Source organism: Sorex fumeus, unplaced genomic scaffold, assembly GCF_029834395.1.
Source record: "Sorex fumeus unplaced genomic scaffold, SorFum_2.1 ptg000002l, whole genome shotgun sequence".
Lineage (NCBI taxonomy): Eukaryota > Metazoa > Chordata > Mammalia > Eulipotyphla > Soricidae > Sorex > Sorex fumeus.
The window spans coordinates 45,636,056-45,655,065 of NW_026606059.1; the positions used below are offsets into that span (position 1 = coordinate 45,636,056).

The 19,010-nt window shown below is 48.1% G+C and overlaps 1 protein-coding gene across 1 annotated transcript in view; it reads left to right on the forward strand.

The window, feature by feature from the left end:
- Positions 1 to 18,712, forward strand: part of ZFAT (zinc finger and AT-hook domain containing) — a 218,125-nt gene extending 199,413 nt beyond the window's left edge. Inside the window, exon 16 of the mRNA XM_056109685.1 lies at positions 18,405 to 18,712. Within this exon, the coding sequence (XP_055965660.1) occupies positions 18,405 to 18,644 (240 nt within the window). The 3' untranslated portion in view covers positions 18,645 to 18,712. The remainder of the gene's footprint in view (positions 1 to 18,404) is intronic.
- The last annotated feature ends 298 nt before the right edge of the window (positions 18,713 to 19,010 follow it).

A 19,010-nucleotide genomic window follows, 5' to 3' on the forward strand; every position in this document is an offset into this window, starting at 1 on the left:
AAAAACACCTGCCTAACATATATGATATGGTAGAGAAGCTTACATGCCAATTGAGAGAGACAGCTTATCCACAATAATTCTAATAAATAAGTAAACAGTATAGTATGTTATAAGTGAAATGGAAAACAAGAAAGCCAACAAAAGCAGTGAAGAGGTCTAGAAAATGCAATTGTAAACAGTTCCACTAGTATTAAACGTGGCCAGCAGTGCCCCGGATGGGTACAGTGAGGGTGGTCTGGCTTGAATTGAGAGCAGGAATTGGTGTTTGGCTGGGGCAGTTTTGTGGAGGCTTTTGGGGTGCTAGGAATTAAAGGCAACTGAAGCTTAAGTGAGAGAACAGATGCCCCGGGTGAATATCATTCAGAGTCAATTAACTCCCAAGTTGTGAAAGCATAGCATTAACTGTCTTCCTGTGTCCATAGAAAAAGGACATTGCTGTGAATTACCTATGCAAATGACTTAAGGAGAAGAGAAAAGCAATATTTACAAATTAACAGAGCACAAAGAGGTTACAAATAAACACAGAGGAATGAGAGCACTATGATGGGAGTAAGCCAACAAACCTAAGCTCCCTGTGGCAAGGCAGAAAGGATAAACCAGTGTTATCGTACAGGGAAGGCTTTCTCCTGGTTCTGTGCACTGGGATCACTCCTTTCAGTGCTCAGAGAACCACCTGCAATACCAGGGACTGAACCTGGGTCAGCCACATGTGAGGCAAGCGCCTTACCTGATATATTTTCTCTCCAGTGCAACCATCATTTACTTTAATGTCCAAGTTAAACACTCACTTTCATGCAACACCACAGTTCTCGTTGCATCAGCTTTCCCACGTGACTGGTGACCGCGATTACCGGTACTCCTGTCTGTGATGCCATGTCCCCATCCATGTCACTGGCCTAGCAAACATGCTCCCAGGCCAGGGTGACACCCCCATCCCACAGTCCTGGTTCTCTGTTGTTCTTCATTGGGCTCCCACTCTTTTGTTGATTCTTTTCCCTCCATGTGGCAGATGCCTCTGAGCCGGTAGCCAGTGTCCCTGTGGCAGGAAACAGCAGGAGGAACTTATGGCTGCTTTGTCCCCCGGTGCCCGTGCCCGTTTCAGACTCTCAGCCTCCCATGGCTCTGAGTTGTGCTGCCATGCTCTTGTGCAAAATCCCAAGTGCTCTTCCCATATGCTTTAACTGCTGATTCAAAGCAAACCCACCTTCTTCTCCCAGTGACTCTTTATCCCTTTTGAAATCTTTGGGTCAGAGCCCGTGTAGTGACTGTCATTAGAGGACAGACTTCAGGGTGTGAGATTCAGGAGGAGAAGTGTCACCAACAGAGCCTTCTTCATGGGCTCAACAGGTATCACCCGGTGAGAGGCAGTTTCCTAACACTTCTCACCAGAGGCCATGTTGGATGTCAGCCAACATGGGAATTGCTTTTTGTTATTTGTGGCTTATTCTATTTTTTTCCACTTCTGATTTTTACTTAGCACTCTGTGATTAGCAGTATCATTAATAGAGGCTTTGGGCAATGTTCCAGTGTCACACTCACCAGGAGAATGTCCCTTCTCCAAGGTCGCCAGGGTTCCTCTCCTATTCCCCCTCTTCTCAACCCCTGGAAAACTCTCAGTGCCTGTTACCACTGTTTTTAATTCCTCTATGATGTTTCTTTCTATTCCACAAAAGGGAGAGATATTTTTATATTTGTTCCTTTCTCTCTGACTAACTTCACTCAGTATAACACCCTTGAGTTCCATCCACATGGCAGCAAATTGCAGAATTTCATTTTCTCTTAGAGCTGTGTAGTATTCCATTGTGTATATATACTAGAGACACATAACAAACACATTAGTTTCTTTATCCACTCATTTTGTAGTTAATTGCCTTGCAAACAAATGCAGACTACTTCAGTGGCTAAGCACATACAACAGTGGACAGTTTACAAGGAAGTGTGTGCTAGGACAGTCCCTGTTTGATATAGGACCCTGGTACTATGATCCCCAGAATCCAGAGTACTCTGGTCCCCTGAATCCCTTCTGCATTGCCCCTCTGTACAAGGGTGTTGCCTGCATAGAAGATGTTTAGGAGAAGGTGCTCTCAGTTTGGGAGAAGCTTTCTTTCTGTGATCCATCAAGAAGGGGAGACCAGCACATCATCCCCACAAGGGTGACCGTTGAACATTTCATGACTTGTGACTAAGTTACAAAGAGAAAGAGCTGGGAAATGATGTGTGGGACTTCAGAATAGTTTCATTATTATGACTATTATTTGAATTTTGAGGAAGCTGTTGGTTGAAGTTCAGGGTTTACTTCTGGTTATGTGCTCAGGATCATCCCTGGCAGAGCTTGGGGAACCTTATGGGGTCCTGGGAATTGTACCTGGTCAGCTAGGTAAAAGTCAAGGGCCCTATGTGCTATACTATACTCTGCCCCCTTCATTATTATTTCAAAACAATCACTCTATTTTGATGGTTTTAACATACAAAAAATATTCTTGTTATCCTTTAAAGATCATAGTTTAGGGACTGGAGAAATAGCATAGCAGGTAAGGCATTTTCCTTGCATGCGATCAACCCGGGTTCGATTCCCAGCATTCCATATGGTCCCCTGAGCACCGCCAGGAGTAATTCCTGAGTGTAGAGCCAGGAGTAACTCTTGTGCATTGCTGGGTGTGACCCAATAAAAAGAAAAAAAAAAGATCATGGTACAAGGCTCAGGGATGTGCTAAAATGGGAGAGCACATGTGTAGCATGTGCACAGCCCTGGACTTCATCCCCAACACCACCAAATGTGGTTATCACAACTAACAACTACAAAAAAAAGTCATGGTCTAGAGGATATTAACCATCTGTATTGTAGTTGAGGAGGACTGAATGAAATCACTCCCCTATCCTCAGAGAGGATTAAGTACAGCTCTACCCGTTTTGTTATCCCTGGAAGCTCAAATAACTGATGAGTTAATGGAATTGTCTTCGTCTTCTCCCACAGAGGCCCCCTTTTGACTCCTGCTATAAATGAAACCCTCTCCTTGACATCAGTGCTGTGCAAGTGGAGATAACAGGAGAGTCTCCTTTCCTCTCTGTTTGCCTTTCCCCCCTCTGGGCCTCATTTGACTCCAGATCATAGCCTGTGAGTGTGAGAGACATTATAATAGCAGATTTCTATTCTTTCACACCATAATGAGAGCCTAGTGTCTCCAGTGGTGCCATTTATTCTACATTCCGGTCATGCTTGCTGGCCATTGTTGTGGCTCATCGAAGGAATCTTTCCTAGAAGATTAAGAATATTTATAATTTTAAAGGAACTGATAGGAGCTGTAGTTTCTGCCATCTGTAACTGCGTGTGTTATTGTGAGATAGGACTGTCACATCCATTTTGGGTTTACTGACTCTATAGTGTAATTACAGTCATGATGGATTCAAATGCCTTTGGAAGGCCCATGCCAGGGAATTACATATGTCTTTTGTAGGGGATCAATTTCATTGAATATTACAGGGACCAGAGGCAAAGGAATCCATCTTTGTGATCTAAGAGGGGCTTCTTTGCAGTCCAGATAGGTGTGTTTCACCCATTAACACTCAGACTTTGGATTTTTATAAAATACTGGTCTTATAACTGCTTTCTTTGTTTTTTGTTTTTTGTTTTTTCTTCCCTTATCCTGGCTCTGGGTGTAATAACCAGTTTCCAACTGCACGTTTTGGTTGGTAATTTCATCTGCTGCCTGCAGAATTTTCAATGCAATGTATATGCTTCTGGGCCTTTGCCCACTTTAATTATATCAGGCTTTGAGTTACACATTTTAAAAAATATTTTCATTCTTTTCTATCCTCAGAGTGTTGGTTCTCCCCTTGTTGAATGGGGCAACTTTGACGCTTAATTCCAGATACAATCATTCATTTAGGTTCTGGCAATGGATTACTCTCCATTGTCATTTAATCTCCACCCATCCTTTACTGCTACTTCTCCTTTTGATATTTGAATATTATCCTTTGTTTTATATAAAACCCTGTTCAGAAGTTTCTGTTTGCAGTCTTATTTCTCGTGACTAATATGCAACATTGCAACCTCTTTCATAGCCCTTTTATTACTTGCCGAGGCTTTTTTATTCCATCATAATGACAGAAGATTCTATTACTTTGTGAAATTTTAAAAGTAAAAATAGGACCCATGATGTATCTGTGGCCATGTGGAAAACTGTTTGAAAAAACAGAGAATAAAGACTTTTTCTGATTCCACTCCAGCACTCTTTTTTTCATATAAGACTTCTTTAGCAAGCATGAAGATGTCAGTCTCTTTAGCTTTTCTTCTCTTGTCTATCCTCTTCCTTTTCTTCAGCCCCAATTTTTGTGCTATTATGCTCCAAAAAGCTATAGGTTGGTGAATGCTCTTTGCAGACTCCCACCAGATTTGCATTTTAATACTGTTGAGTTTATTACTGTTTGCTTGGCTGCTCTTTTCCATCCCAATCCATGTGATCCATGCCTTGGGTCAGGGCATGTGTGTTGTATTTGAGCCTCTGTGCTCTGCAGCTTCATCTTGTCAGCCAAGAACACTTCAGTGTCTGGCATTTGGGGGAGAGAAGTTAGCTTAGAATCACAGTTGAACTACTGTGGCTCTGCTTCGTTGGATGTAGTCCGGGCAGTGTTGTAATAGGCTGCCCTGGTTTTCATACCTGATGGAGCAGTAACCTCTATCCGAGGCAGAGGACTTCCCTAAAAAAAGATTGATCCCTTGGATCCTTTCTCCTCTTCTTCTCTGTCCAGTGCTATATCTGATGGAATATATACGCACCTTCTCTTTAGCACTCCAGTGGTCTCTTGCCTCCTTGGTCCCTCCTACCTCTGATCTGTGGGTTCTCTCATTGCCATGGACTCACCCTTCACAGCAACACCATCACTAGTCTCTGACCCATTCCACTCCCTCGCCTTTAGTCAGCCTGTGAGACTCAGATTCTGGACCCTGGACAGAGAACTCCCCACCTGGTGGTAGGCACCAAAAACTTCTCTTGGGGCTGGAGCCATAGTACAGCAGGTAGGGCGTTTGTCTTGCATGCGGCCGAACCAGGGTTCGATTCCCAGCATCTAATATGGTCCCCCAAGCACTGCCAGGAGTAATTCCTGAGTGCAGAGCCAGAAGTAACCCCTGTACATCGCTGGGTGTGACCCAAAAAACAAACAAAAGCCCCAAAAACTTCTCTTTGCTCTTAACATTTTCTCATCTGAAAAATGAGAAAATAGCAGGACCTACCCTATGGCTAACTTGTGGATTCTAGGCATAAAGGAAGCAGTTGGTGGAGTGCTTGGTATATGGTTAAGTCTTCAGTAAATCATAGCTTCTGCCTTGATGGAAATGACCTCTATCCATAATGAAGCCTCTCTGGGCGCGTAGAATTCAGACACCGCCATTTCTACTTCTAGAAGCTTCTCTTCAGCCAGCAGGTACCGCTGTAGCTATCCAAGCATTTGGAGCCCTAAATCCAGTAAAGCAGGAGGTATTTAAGCTGGGGAAATATGTTGGAGGTTGTCAGACAGTGAGGTTCTCCTGAGCCAGGAAGAGTCCGTAAAGGGTGTATTCCCGTAAACATGCCATGCCTGTCACCAGACAGGTAGTGCAGGGCTGCAGTATGTCAAACAGTGTGTTTGTGTCTGGTAGTAATTGGATCCCATACAGCCTTCTCTTGTTGTCTTGGTCTTCTGAGTATAATTACTCCAGACACTGACCCTGGGGGAGGCTGATTTGGAAGAGTGAGAGAGTGTGGGAGGACATCAGTCAGCAAATTGCCCCAGGAAAGGGCGGAGTCAGGAGAGCAGTTCTGAGCTAGAGCCATCAAAGCCTGGAGAGCAGGCCAAAAGGATGTGATGATGAGGCACCCATAGACTTTCTGAGCCACGAACAAGGCCTTGACTGTTCTTGCCAGCATGGTTGGGGTGTGCCCAAACCATTGCACTCAGAGTGAGGTTAGACTGACACTTCTGCTTTTCTCTCCTCAGACCTTCCTTGCCACAACTGAACTGAGCTTGGTAAGTTAGATGAATGATTGAAATGGTGTAGGCTGAGCTATGATTTACGCTCTTCAAATAGGAGATGAAATGCTCCTTGTGGATAAGTTTAGGTTTCTTACTTGCTGGGTGAAGAACACAGTTCCGGAGGTCCAGAAGGATACACAGCACACTCTGGCTTGCTCTATTCGCTGTGTCCCCTAGGTTTTGTAGAGGCTGCCAGGTACGTGAAAGGACAAGGAGAGAAAGTACAAGAGATACAAAGAGAGTTCATTTGGGCAGGAGGAGTGTGGGGGACAAGAATCTGTCTGCACCAGCGGACAAAGGAGGCCAGGTACTCCCACAGCACACAGTGGAGTGCTCCAACAGCACACAGTGGAGTGCTCCAACAGCACACAGTGGGGTGCTCCCACAGCACACAGTGGGCAGGGGTCTGGGGCTACCAGAATGGCATACATGAGGCCATCAACCATGTTGTCTGAGACTTGATCAGGCATTTCCCTTTGGGGTCAGCAAAGTAGCCAGCAGAGAAAAAGGCTGCAGCTGGTATAGATGATTGCTTTGGGGTGTTTTGTGAAAGGTGTGAAAATAGGGCTGGTGAGGAGTAAATCAGCTAAGGCATTTGCCTTGCATGGGGCTGACCCAGGTTCAAACCCTACCAGGAGTGAGCCTTGAGCACCAACAGGTGTGACCCAAGCACAAACAAATTTATTTTTTATTTTTTTTTTGGGGGGGGGTGGGGTGGTCACACTCAGCAATATACAGGGATTACTCCTAGCTGTGCACTCAGGAATTGCTCCTGGCGGTGCTCAAGGGACCATAAGGGATGCTGGGAATCAAACCCAGGTCGGCGGGACACAAGGCAAATGCTCTACCTGCTGTACTATCGCTCCAGCCCCCAGATTTATTTTTTAAAGATGGAAAGAATGAAAGACTTCTGTGTAACAGGCAGGGGGAAATGTCCTCAAATGGCAGCAGAAAGGAATTCTCTGAGAACAATATATGGAAGCCCCAAGGACCCCAGAAGTCACCCTTCTGTGGAGGGGGCTCCAGACATGGTTGTTCATTGATTTGCTCAAGCGGGCCCAGTGATGTCTCCATTGTGACACTTGTTACTGTGTTTGGCAGATCAAATACATCATGGGTAGCTTGCCAGGCTTTGCCGTGCGGGCGAGATACTCTCGGTAGCTTGCCAGGCTCTCCGAGAGGGGTGGAGGAATCGAACCTGTGTTGGCCAGGTTGGCCTCATGCAAAGCAGACCCCCTACCTGCTGTGCTATCATTGCTTCAGCAGGCAGGGGTAAGGGTTGTGAAGGGCCGGAAGTAATGCAGGCCCTGCCCCCCATCCCCTCTGCCACACACACACACACACACACACACTTCCTTGCAAGGCCTGACACTACATAAAAATTCAGTATGTGTGAGTTTAAAGGTCAAGAATGTCAAGTCTTATCTACAATAAACTTGTTTAAATATCAAAGGATATTCATAGGCAGCCAGAGACTGCTGCCCTCCCCTTTCCTGTTCTGGGAGTGGGGGCCCATTGTGTTTGCATTTGGCTTTAATATATCTCCCAGGATACATACTAGAATCATGCCCTTCGGGTATTTATTGAGCACCTACTGTAAAGCTCTGTGCTGTGTGGTCCTGAACTGGAAGTAGGGCTGGGCACAGAGGACATGGAGGGGTGGTGGGGAGGCAGACACTGGGTAGCAGGAACCCACCTGGAAGGGACTGCAGCCAGTAGATCTTGAACCTCACCTGCACACACATCCCTATATGCCAGGTCCTATACCAGTCACCCACCACCCTCCCCCGTCTTTTAATTCCTGCTCTGTGAAAGACCACATTGCCCTCCTCACTTTATCACAGTTTCCCACACTAACCCACGCTAATGATAACAAACTGAGGTGGCCTAGCAGTTTTACACCACCTTTTTGCTGCCCAGACTGTCTTCATGAGCATCTGCCTGGTGAGTGGGTCTGGCCCCGGGGAACCTTTCCCCCTGTGGTATCAGAAGAGTTTTCATCTGTCCTGCTTTGTCAAAAGGCACTTCTAGAACAGCCAAGGGTTGTCCCTGGCCCTCCCCACAGGCGGTTGAGTGGGCAGACACACTGCTGTCATGGCCTGGCTGGAAGAAGCAACTTGCTATATATTAACATCACTAGAGGTGGGGTACAGAGAGCCAGGATGCACACAGGATGGTGCCCCTGATTTGATAGAAAACTCCTCTGCCACTGGGGACCTGGACTTTTTAATGCTGTGTTTCCTAAAGTGGCTGATACCACTTCCTGGAGGAAGCTAGACCCACCCAAGAGGACAGTAATTACCTTGCATGGAATTGGGGATGCTTTCTGTCTGTTCACCTAAAAATAGTTTTCCAGGAGGTGTACTGAGTAATTTTTTTTTTAATGGTGCGAAGAAGGAAGTAGGCCAAATAAGTCAGAGAAACTTTGGTTGGTGACATCTGTATTGTAGAGAATAAAGGGTATGTGTGGTGTGCTTACACCAAAGAGAAAAATGAGATGGAGGGGGCCATTATGCCGCCTTCTCAGGAAAGATGTCAGCCTGATGCAGGCATAGATCATCGCCTTGCTCACTTTCTCTGCATTTGTTTCTTTTTAAAAGACTTTAAATCTTCATTGAAGTGTGGAACGGTTTCTCCCTGCCTCTGAATATCTTTTAGTATTTCTATGAGTTGCTTGCACATAATACCTTCCTATTTCTTGGTCCTATGTATACTAGTCATATACTTCTATAGTGGGGGATTTATGATGCTTTTTTGAAGCACCACACTCCTATGTACCTTTCTTTCCTCTATCTACTTAGGAAAGAATTTCTTTGTTTCTGCTGCACCCAACACCATGGGAACCCAGCAGTGTGAGAGTCAAGGTGCATATTAACCAGAGGAACGGGTTTCCCAGTCCCCCACCTGAGAACAGTTATAATTTAAAATAATCTAGCACTGATTTCTTGGAAAAGAATAAGGCTGCATCCCCTGGCATTATGTACATACAGGGGACTATTTTGCCTAAAAGAATCCTCTTGCGCGGGCCTGAAAACCCAAACAGTGGATAAAGCACTTGTTTTGTATACGGCTAATCCAGGTTTGATCCCTAACACCCCGTATGGTCCCTTGAGCTCCACCAAGTAGGCCAAATAAGTAGGTCAAATCCCTGAGTGCGGAGTTAGTAATAAGCCCTGAGTACAGCCAAGTGTGGTCCAAAATTTAAAAAAAAAATAAAAATTAAACGACTTTTTGCATTCTTATTTGGTGAGTCAGAGTTTAGTCTGCAGCCCTCCATGGTGAAAGGCACATAAGGAATTGTTCATTTTCTTCTGACGCCCAGGATTCAGCCTGGATTGTGTTCTTCAGGCCCTATCCCAATCGCCACCTGCTCCTCTCCCCTCCCCAGCCCCCCCTGAGCGTCCAGTCCAGACGCTCCTCTGCATGGCAAAGTTCTTTCAGGCCAGTGAGTGACTGCGGGGGATGGGGGCTAGGGGAGGAACTGCTTCTATTTCTAGCCTTCACCACCGTCTGACATATATTTAATTCTTCTTGGAACTGAGAGAGCTGAGACATCACCTGCCATATATATGAGAATTCGGGATCTGAGAATTGTGGGTGGGTGGCTTGTCTGGGTGGCTCATTCGATGAGCAGCTCCCCGTTTCGAGGTGCCCAGACACAGAAACCCTCTTGCGTTTGCCTTGCAAGCAAGTAAGTGCTAATGTTTGTAGCAGCACCTCCCTCGTCCCTGTGAGGGGGAGTGACGCCTTTGCTGTCTGGTGTTCCAGTTCTTCAGATCTGTTCTCAAGTTTCATATTTTGTGTTTCATGCCTTCCCCTTCTCGCTTTTCACTGCATCCGTGGAGGTAGATGACTTCAAGTTCACATCAGCAGTCGGTGTGGGGGGTCATAGACATGTTTGCCAGCTGTCACACATCTTGGCCTCTTGGCGTGACACTCAGACACTGTTTTTGTTGCAGGATAGCACCCCCATTTGGGGGTGGGGGGTACTTACACTCATCTGCCTCTGGGGCAATGGGAAATGACTTGCAAGACACCAGAACTGCTTAAATCATGCCGACCGCATGTGGGACTTCAGGGATTTGAATTCATGACCATGTGCTTCCAAGGCAGGCTCCCTCCACTGCTGCGCAAATCCTCAGGGCTCCCTGTTCCTGGCGTGAATGCTGTTTCCCCAGGTCTTCTGGTTTCTTGCCTGGGACCTGCTAAGCCTTTGTCAGCCTCCCTGTTGGCCATCTTCAATTAGAGCGAGCGGAAGGGAATGCCCCCTGAGCCTGGTGCTCTGGCAGGAGAGTCAGGCGACCCTGTGTGCTGCAGGGCACCTTCTGATCAGTGCTAGTCTTCCCCAGGCAGTTGGCCTGAATCCAGTGTCTGCAACTGCCCCTCATAGGGTTGGTTGTTTTCACTTTATCAAGTAGCATAATGCAGAAAGGGCAGGCAGCTTTGGGGTCCTCTTGGTGCCGCCCCTCAGGAGGTTTGCCTGAGAGCTGGCTTGCCTCTTGCCTGTCAGGACAGGCAGGTTCCGGAGAGTTCAGTTCCCCTCTGCACTTGTCACAGCACCTGCCCTCTGACAGCTCTGAGCGAGTGACTGTCCTGAGTTCTCTAGGAAAAGAGTTTTCTTGGCGAAAGCACCCATCATACACGGGTCTTCTGAAAGACCAGCTGAGACATTAACCGAGGTTTCCCAGGGGCATGAGAGAAAGTCTGCACTCTCTCTTTCACACAGTCTCCTCCCACACTATCGAGCCTGGGAGCAGGTGGGGACTGTGGTCGACGGGTCTGGAAGACCCTGGGCATGAGGTGGGCTGACAGCTATGAGAACTGGGTCACAGGATGACCTGTACACCTGGGTTTCTCAGGGTTTTTTTGTTTTGTTTTGTTTTGTTTGCTTTTTGGGTCACACCCAGTGATGCTCAGGGGTTACTCCTGGCTCAGGCACTCAGGAATTGCTCCTGGCGGTGCTCGGGGGACCATATGGGGTGCTGGGAATTGAACCTGTGTCGGCCATGTTGGCTGCGTGCAAGGCAAACTCCCTACCCGCTGTGCTATCTCTCCAGCCCTTCGGGGTTTGTTTTTTGCCAATTTGTTCTCTTATCATTGAAGGGCAAATATTTTTCTCTCCCCTATGGTATTTTATTTTTATTTTTTTTGTGACAAGGGGATGGGGGTCATACCTGGCAGTACTCAGGGCTTACTGCTTTCAGGTATCACTCCTGACAGTACTTGGGGAACCATATGCAGGGCTGAGAATCACATCGGGTTGGCCATATGCAAGGCAAGAGTCTTAGCTGCTGTACTATCTCTGGGGCCCCTTATTTTAATTTTTATTGTTTGTTGGGGAGCCACAACCAGCAATGCTCTGGGTTTACTCTTGTCTCTCTGCTCAGGGATCATTCCTGGTAGTGCTCAGTGACCATAAGGGGTGCCGGAAATTGAATCCAGGTCAGCGAGTTCAAGGCCAGTATCCTTTACCCTCCAACAGGAACTTTCTGGCCCCTCCTACAGTATTTATTTATTTATTTATTTATTTATTGAATCACTATGAGAGACAGCCATACAAAGCTGATCATGATCAGGTTTCGGTCAACAGTGCTCCAACACCCATCCCTCCATCAGTGTATGTTTCCCACCACCAATATTCCCAGTTTCCCCCCTGGCTACCCTCCCCACAGCCTGTCTCTATGACAGGTACTTTTCTTCTCTCTCTCTCTCTCTCTCTCTCTCTCTCTCTCTCTCTCTCTCTCTCTCTCCCCCCACCCCCCACTCCCAACTCTTTGAGGCATTATAGTTTGCAATATAGGTACCCTGTGAGGCTATCATGTTTGTTTGTTCCTTTACCTGTTTTCAGCACTCAGCTCTTATTTAAAGGGGTGTGGTAGTTGTTCAGCTTCTCTGTCTGAGATCAAGTGGCTCTTGTTCTTTGGGGCTGGGGAGAGTGGAGCAGCCATGTGCAGGCTAAGATTCAGGCCCACCCATTCACATCTTGGCTGCCCCTAAGTCACCTTGGCTAGGGAGCTTTTGTGTACCTATCATAGGTCTTTATGCAAATAACGTTTGTAAGGGTGACTGATCAATTGCACATGCAAATTAGAATGTGTTAGATAATCAATCAGAGGTTCAGTTCCTCCCTCCTCCTCCTGGTCCCTCCCTCATATCCTTGGTAAAAGGAAATCTTAGAAATTCTCTGAACTTCTTTTTGGTTTGGGGCCACACGTGGTGATGCTTAGGAGTTACTATTGGCTCTGCACATGGAAGTTACTCCTGGCAGAGATTGGGAGATCATATGGGATGACAGGGATTGAACCCGGGTCATTCACATGCAAGTCAAATGCCTAACTTGCTGTACTATCACTCCAGCTCCTGATCCCTACTTCTCAAAGAGAGAGGGCTCAGTTCTCCCTGCCCCGCGTCTTCACAGGGCTCCAGGAGACTCCCCTGAGATAAGGCTTTCTGATGACTCTCAGAAACATGAAGGGCCTACCCACTGAAGGTTTTATGAGGTATGACAGTCATACAAAGAGGGAAGGAGTATCATAAAGTCCAGGCAGGGGAAGTGTGAGGAAGGAAGAGGAGAAAAGGATAGGGGTGCGAACAGAAATTTAGAGATGGCATGTACTCAGAGCATTTCTATTTATATGCATGCACAAATACTCATATCCGTATACCCTCTCTCTCTCTCTCTCTCTCTCTCTTTCTCTCTCTCACACACACACACACATGCTATGCTCATTTACATACACCCATACCAATGCACCTGAATATATATCCATGCCCATATGCGTGCTCACACCCACATGCATCAGCACACACACACACACACACACACACACACACACACACACAACCTTTCTCCCTCCCCCAACCCAGAGAAGGTCTACTCATGGCCATTCCCAAGAACTAATCCCAAGAACAATAGGGATGCCAGGAAGCAGAAATGAATAGTCCTTTCCTGGGCATGCCTTGGCCCCCAGGTGCCTTCCCTTCCAAGGACATTAATGACATCCGAGAGAGTACTATTTTGCCAAGACACAGGTACATAAATCAGGACCTAGTTCAGCTGACTTGGAAATGGATCTGAGCTATAAAGGGTGCCTGAGGGGATCTCCCTGGGAGTCATAAAGGTGACAGTGGGGTTCCTTCCCCTGAAAATGTGAAAGATGACCTTTGTCTTAAAGACCCTCGCATCTTCCCAGTACCCAGCAAGGGTGGCCGTTTGGGGAGGGGCTGTGAAACCATGGGCAGCATCTCAGCGCAGTAAGTGATTTTCCTTCCAAAGGGTTCTAAGTGGAATGGCCTTTAAACCAAGGCCAGAGTCACAGATGCAGTTATGGGCTCTCTTCATTTTAGGGCTAACAGAGGTTTTATTTATCTTTATTTATCATTTATTCATGCTCCGGGAGCCAAGTTCAGATAATGTGCCCGGTTTAATAGTTCCCAGCTATTGCAGGGAAATTCGGATGTCAGTCAGAAAACCTCAAGTGTCTGTTTAGAGGATTGAGCTCGTGAGAAATATGACACCTTTTGTGGACCTTAGCCCCTCTGACACAAGCAAGTGGGGAGCTAATTGCCATGTCTTGGAAGATCTGGGGCAAGGTGTGATGAAAATGTATAGTGCTTATTACTGTTCTACCAGCAGCTTAAAAAAAAAAACACGTAATTTTAGATAACTAGCTAGTCGAAGCTCTTCCCCTTTGCCCTGCTGCCTCAGCAGGATGCAACCAGAGAGGAAGCTCACTTTTCCCTTAATTAGTATTTGTCATAGTACCATGTTCTTGGGTGTATCTGAAGACCTGACATCGCAGGAAGGCAGTGTAGATGGTGAAGTTGCAGAGTTAGAAGCATTGCGTGTGAGGGGTGAGTACAGAGGTGACCATATGCTGTTTCCAGGGAAAGGTTTCCTGGGCAGGCTGCCCTCCCTTCCCCCCAGGCATTCCTATTTCCAGCTATTCTCATTTGGCAAGGGAGCCCCTTCACACACTCCTGGGGCAGCTCTTGCGCTTCCCAGGGACAAGGTATGGGGAGAGGAAAGCCTCTTGGTCCCTTTCCCACCCTGCCTATTCCCAGGGACATGTGCGGCTGAGGCATGGGGCCATCCAGGAGCCCATCGTTTGTTCTGGTTACACGTGGACTAGAGCCATGGTGCCAGAGTCGTATGCAGGAGGGTGGTGGGAGAAGCATGGTCCTGGCATTGCATCCTACCTGGCGATGATCTGGGACTATCTGTTCCCTGAGACGCAGGCCTGGGGCAGCAGCAGAGCTTAGAGTGAATGTCTCCCAGGGAAGCTAGAAAGAGTAGGAATGTGAAAGCAGGCCAGAGTATGGGTCCAGAACCCCCCTGGGTATTGCTTCTCTGCTTAAAGGCTGCCAAAGCCCCAGGGTCCAAAATTGATCTTTGGTTTAGATTCCAGAAGAACACTTAAGGTAGGCACAGCTGAAGGCCCAGGGCCTGATCAAGTGACTAATTTGTATGGACCCGTGGGTTAAGGCTTCCTATTAAGTTATCCCATGTTGTTAATAATTTAGCTGAAAGATAGATAGAGCATTTGGGAGGAAAGGCAGTTCGCGTCTCGGGATATTACACCATGAAAGTCATGTTATTTCTACTACAGAGAGCTATCTCAAGCTAATAGATTGAGCTACTGGAGTGATCATTTTGAACAAAGAGAATGGCTGAGAATAATGCACCCAGCAGCATGCTGTTTGGGGTGGGTAGAGAGTAGTAGTTGAATCCTTGGGGCCTTGGGGTCTTGACATGTAATCTCTTTAGTCACTGTCATGCTACATATAAGGAGAAAGATCTGAGGTCTGTGGATTGGGTTCACCGAGACTAATGTCCAGCTTTTGCTTGTTTGCAGTTATTTGATTTATTTTTGATTTTAGTTTTGGGGCCATACACAATGGTACTCAGGGCTTATTCTTGATTCTTTGCTGATGGATCACTCCTGACAGGGTTCGGAGGAATAGATGGAGGGTGGGGAGGGGCAGTGCATTTGATCCCAGGTCAGATGGGGGAGCATGTAGGAGGGATTTGAACCCGTTTCCAATGCGTAAAAGGCATGCACCCTTGCTCTGGCCCTGCAGTGGATTACTCTTAGGTGAGTCATGTGAAGCTTCAGTGTCCCTGTTTGTGAAACAGGAATGGGGATACTCAGTCCACACAACATCCTGTATGCGTGACACGTTCTCCTTGTCCTCAGTAGTCAAGCTTTGGGCCCTTGTCAGTGTTAGGGCATGGTGGCACTTGAGTTGGTCTCGGCCACAGTGATTCCAGGCAATGGAAAGCTCTGGTGGTGACAGCTTCTTTGTTTCAGACTCTGCCTCTGGTGCCAGTTTCTGTGTCCACACAGGAGCACCATGCCCTCAGAGCCAGTCTCAGACTCCTGTGTCTGGGGCTAGATCTCGTCTCATCATTTCACCCCACGTCTTTCCTAGACAGACAGTAAGCTTATTGGCACAGGGAGGTACTGGGCCCTGGTGCCCATCTCACTGAAGCCCCCCCCCCCCCCCCCGCCCTTCCTTTGGGCAGGACTGAATTGACACTTAAGAGGAGAGAAGAAAGGTTTGTTGTGAGTTCATTCCCCCTCTCCCCTCAACATTCTCTCAGGTGCTCTTCTTCCAAGTAAAATAAATCAATATTTACTTCTAAAGTCTTGGTTCACAGTACATTTTTCCCAGTTAAATGAAATCGAAGCAAACAGCAGAAGAAGGAACGAAAAAGGTCTCAAATCTTACTAAGAAAGCAGATTAGGCTAAAGATATTCATAGTTTCCACTCAGGGTAACACTGGCTCCTGGTGAGTTTTATTCATCTGTATCAGTCTTTCGCAAAGTGTGATGTGCTATCTGTGTGTGTGTGTGTGTGTGTGTGCACGCACATGCGCGCACGCATGCTCATACACATAGAGAATTGGGAATTGTAGCAGTGGTTCTGGAATTATCCAGGGGGTGGTAGCAGCCTTGGGTACATTTTTTTTTTCTGTTTGTTCACTTAAGAAAGAAAGATTTCTGGGTGAAGGTGCACTGGGTGGCATTGCTGAGGGATTTTTAAACTTTTGTTTTGTTTTGGGACCACACCTAGTGGTGCTCAGGACTTATTCCTGGCTCTGTGCTCAAGAATGACCCCTTGAAGGACTCAGGGGATGCTATGGAATGCCAGGGATCAAACTCAGGTCAGCCACATGCAAGGCGAGCACCCTACCTGCTGTACCATCACTCCAGCCTTGGAATTTTTTTTTAATATTCTGAAAATGGGGCGGTAGAAAAATATCTGGGAGTGTCTGATCTACATTAAGTATTCCTTTCAGTCTGTAACTGTGGTGCCAGCCTCTGCCCCCCAGAGACCCCTTTTCTGTTTTCCTCCAAGTGAAGCATCCTTCCACCCGCTGCGACAGGGCCCTTCCTGCACATTGTGCCTTCGCCTGGCCGGGCTGAAACCCCACAGGGTCAGCAGGGTCTTTTACAGAGCATGCGAGATGTGTCCCTTCATGCCAGGTGTGGACAGGGAGGTGGGCAAAGGCCACCCCCGTGCTAGATGCCAACTGCAGAGGTCTCCTGAGCTGGAGCTTGCGAAGGTCCTAGAGCAGACCCGCTCCTCTCCTGAGTGTCTCTGCGCTGGCCTCTCGCTTGGCCTCAGCTCCGGGCTCCCCCTCCCCCAGATGCCATCCTTCCCCACTGCCTACACCTGCTGCCTGCTTCTTGGGCCACACCTACCAGCACTCACCATGGGCACCCTTTTCAGCCCCTCCCACTTCCCCCCCCCATACCCACCCCAACTGCAGTATTTCACTGTGCTGTTTCCTCAGCCCCTTACACCATTTCAGCCCCCTCGGCACTCACCTCAGTTCCAGAAAGAGGAGTTTAGGTCAACTGAGACCCAGTCCAATGACAGCAGCCTGTGGAGGGTGAATACCTAAAGAGCCCTGGGAATTCTGCTTGGAGTTTTGACAGGATTCCATGAAGAAAGGGCTCCAGAGGGCAATGATGCCCATCTGCCCACATTGTCTCATTTAGTGCTCCCAGCAAACTCTGCAGTGGACACTTTGTCCTGCTTTTACAATGGAGAAAGTTGAGGGGTGACGGGAAACAAGTTGTGGCCGGGGCTTCACAGCCTCACAGCCAAGAGCCGTGGAACTGATTCTCCACAAGCCTGAAGTTCTTTCCGTCCTGCCACTTTTCCTCTGGGCGGGCCTTTCACGCCCCAGGAAACAAGCTCAGGGCGGGGCCCTACTTTTCTCCTGGGCTTGTTTACTGACCCTTGAGTCATGTTTGTAGCCTTTGAATCTCAGCTCTTCCTCCGGTTCCCCCAGGTCAGTTTCCCTCATCTTCTTACCCGCCTCAGAGAACCGTTGGCATTTAAAATGGGCAGAGTCAGGGATGTGGGGTGTTAACACCAGCTGGAATGTGCCTTGTCTGACATGTGCCTGTTTGTCGCGACTGACGTGGACTTGAGCAGGTCCCCTCCACCCACGCATGCTCCCACTGACCCCCCTGCCCAGCCCAGTGGGAGCAGATTTCCTTCAGAAGGCCTCCTCTCCTGCCCGATATAGGTGTCTGCACTGAGGGATGACACCAGGGGCAATCCATTCTCCTAGAATAATATTATCTTTATACGGAGGAGAAATTCCTTTCCTTCTTACTACCGCTTGGACCAGCAATCAATTTCCGGGGTCCCTCCCCAGCCCCAACCCCACACTGTTACATAAATAACACCTGTGCTGTCCAACCTTCTTACCCTGACCACTCCCAGGAAACCACTTGGAAGAAGGAAATATTTAGACTTTGGGTTTAAACTTGGGTGGCCCCAGTAGCCACACAGCTGCACCCCTGAGTGTGTTGCTTTGCAATATTGAGCTTCGCCCTCCTCACCTGTACACAGGGGTTGCTATCAAGAAGTGAGCAGTCCTTGGAATAGAGAAGGGATCACTAAGGAAATGATGGCTTGAGGAACCAGTCAGGACAAGAGATGTGTGCAGAAAGTAGATAAAGGACCAAACATGATAACCTCTCAGTGTCTGTACTGCAAACCATAATATCCAAAAGTCAAGAGAGAGAGAGTATGGGGGAATATTGTCTGCCATGGAGGCAGGGGGAGGGTGGGAAATGTGGGGGTATACCGGGGATATGGGTGGTAGGGAATGTGCACTGGTGGAGGGATGGGTATCTGATCATTGTGTGATTGTAACCCAAACATGAAAGCTTGTAACTATCTCTCGGTGATTCAATAAAATGAAAAAAATGAAAAAAGAAGTAAGTAGTCCTGAGGGTGGGACAAGCCCAGAGACAAGCTCCTCAAATCCCTCCCTCCCCCCACGACTGCTCCCGAGGCTACAGTTCAGTTGTCACTGTGAGATCTGGCAGTGGGCACCTGTGTAACCTTTCTTTGCCCTCCCACAGGTCACGGATGAGGAGCCGGCATCCAATCACACCGTCATGATCCAGGAGACCCTGCAGCAGGCCTCTGTGGAGCTCGCTGAGGAACACCACCTGGTGGTGTCCTCGGACGACGTGGAGGGCATCGAGACGGTGACTGTCTACACCCAGGGCGGTGAGGCCTCCGAGTTCATCGTGTATGTGCAGGAAGCCATGCAGCCCCTGGAGGAGCAGGCCTTGGGGCAGCCAGCCCTGGAACTCTAGAGGACATGTGGGCTCAGAAGCCCAGGACAGGTCTGCCCAGCTGTTGGCATCAGAGATACCCAGGGCAGGAGGGCACTGACCCATTCTCTCCCTGCTGCCCTCCTTTGGTCTCGCCCTGGCAGCCAGATGGGGTTCTCCTTATTCTGCTTTGGGTCGGCAAGGCCGTCCTCATCACCAGCATTCCAGAACCCCTGTCCCCAACATAGATGGCCGTAGTCTTGACCTGCCTGCCTCAGAGCTAAGACTTGAGACAAGTCTTAGCTACCCAAATGCGGCCCCCGTGGCTTCAAGAGTCCAACTGACTGCGCCTGCCCTCCTCTGCGGCCACCGTGCCACTGTCTGTCAGCATTTTTCCCCTGCATCACA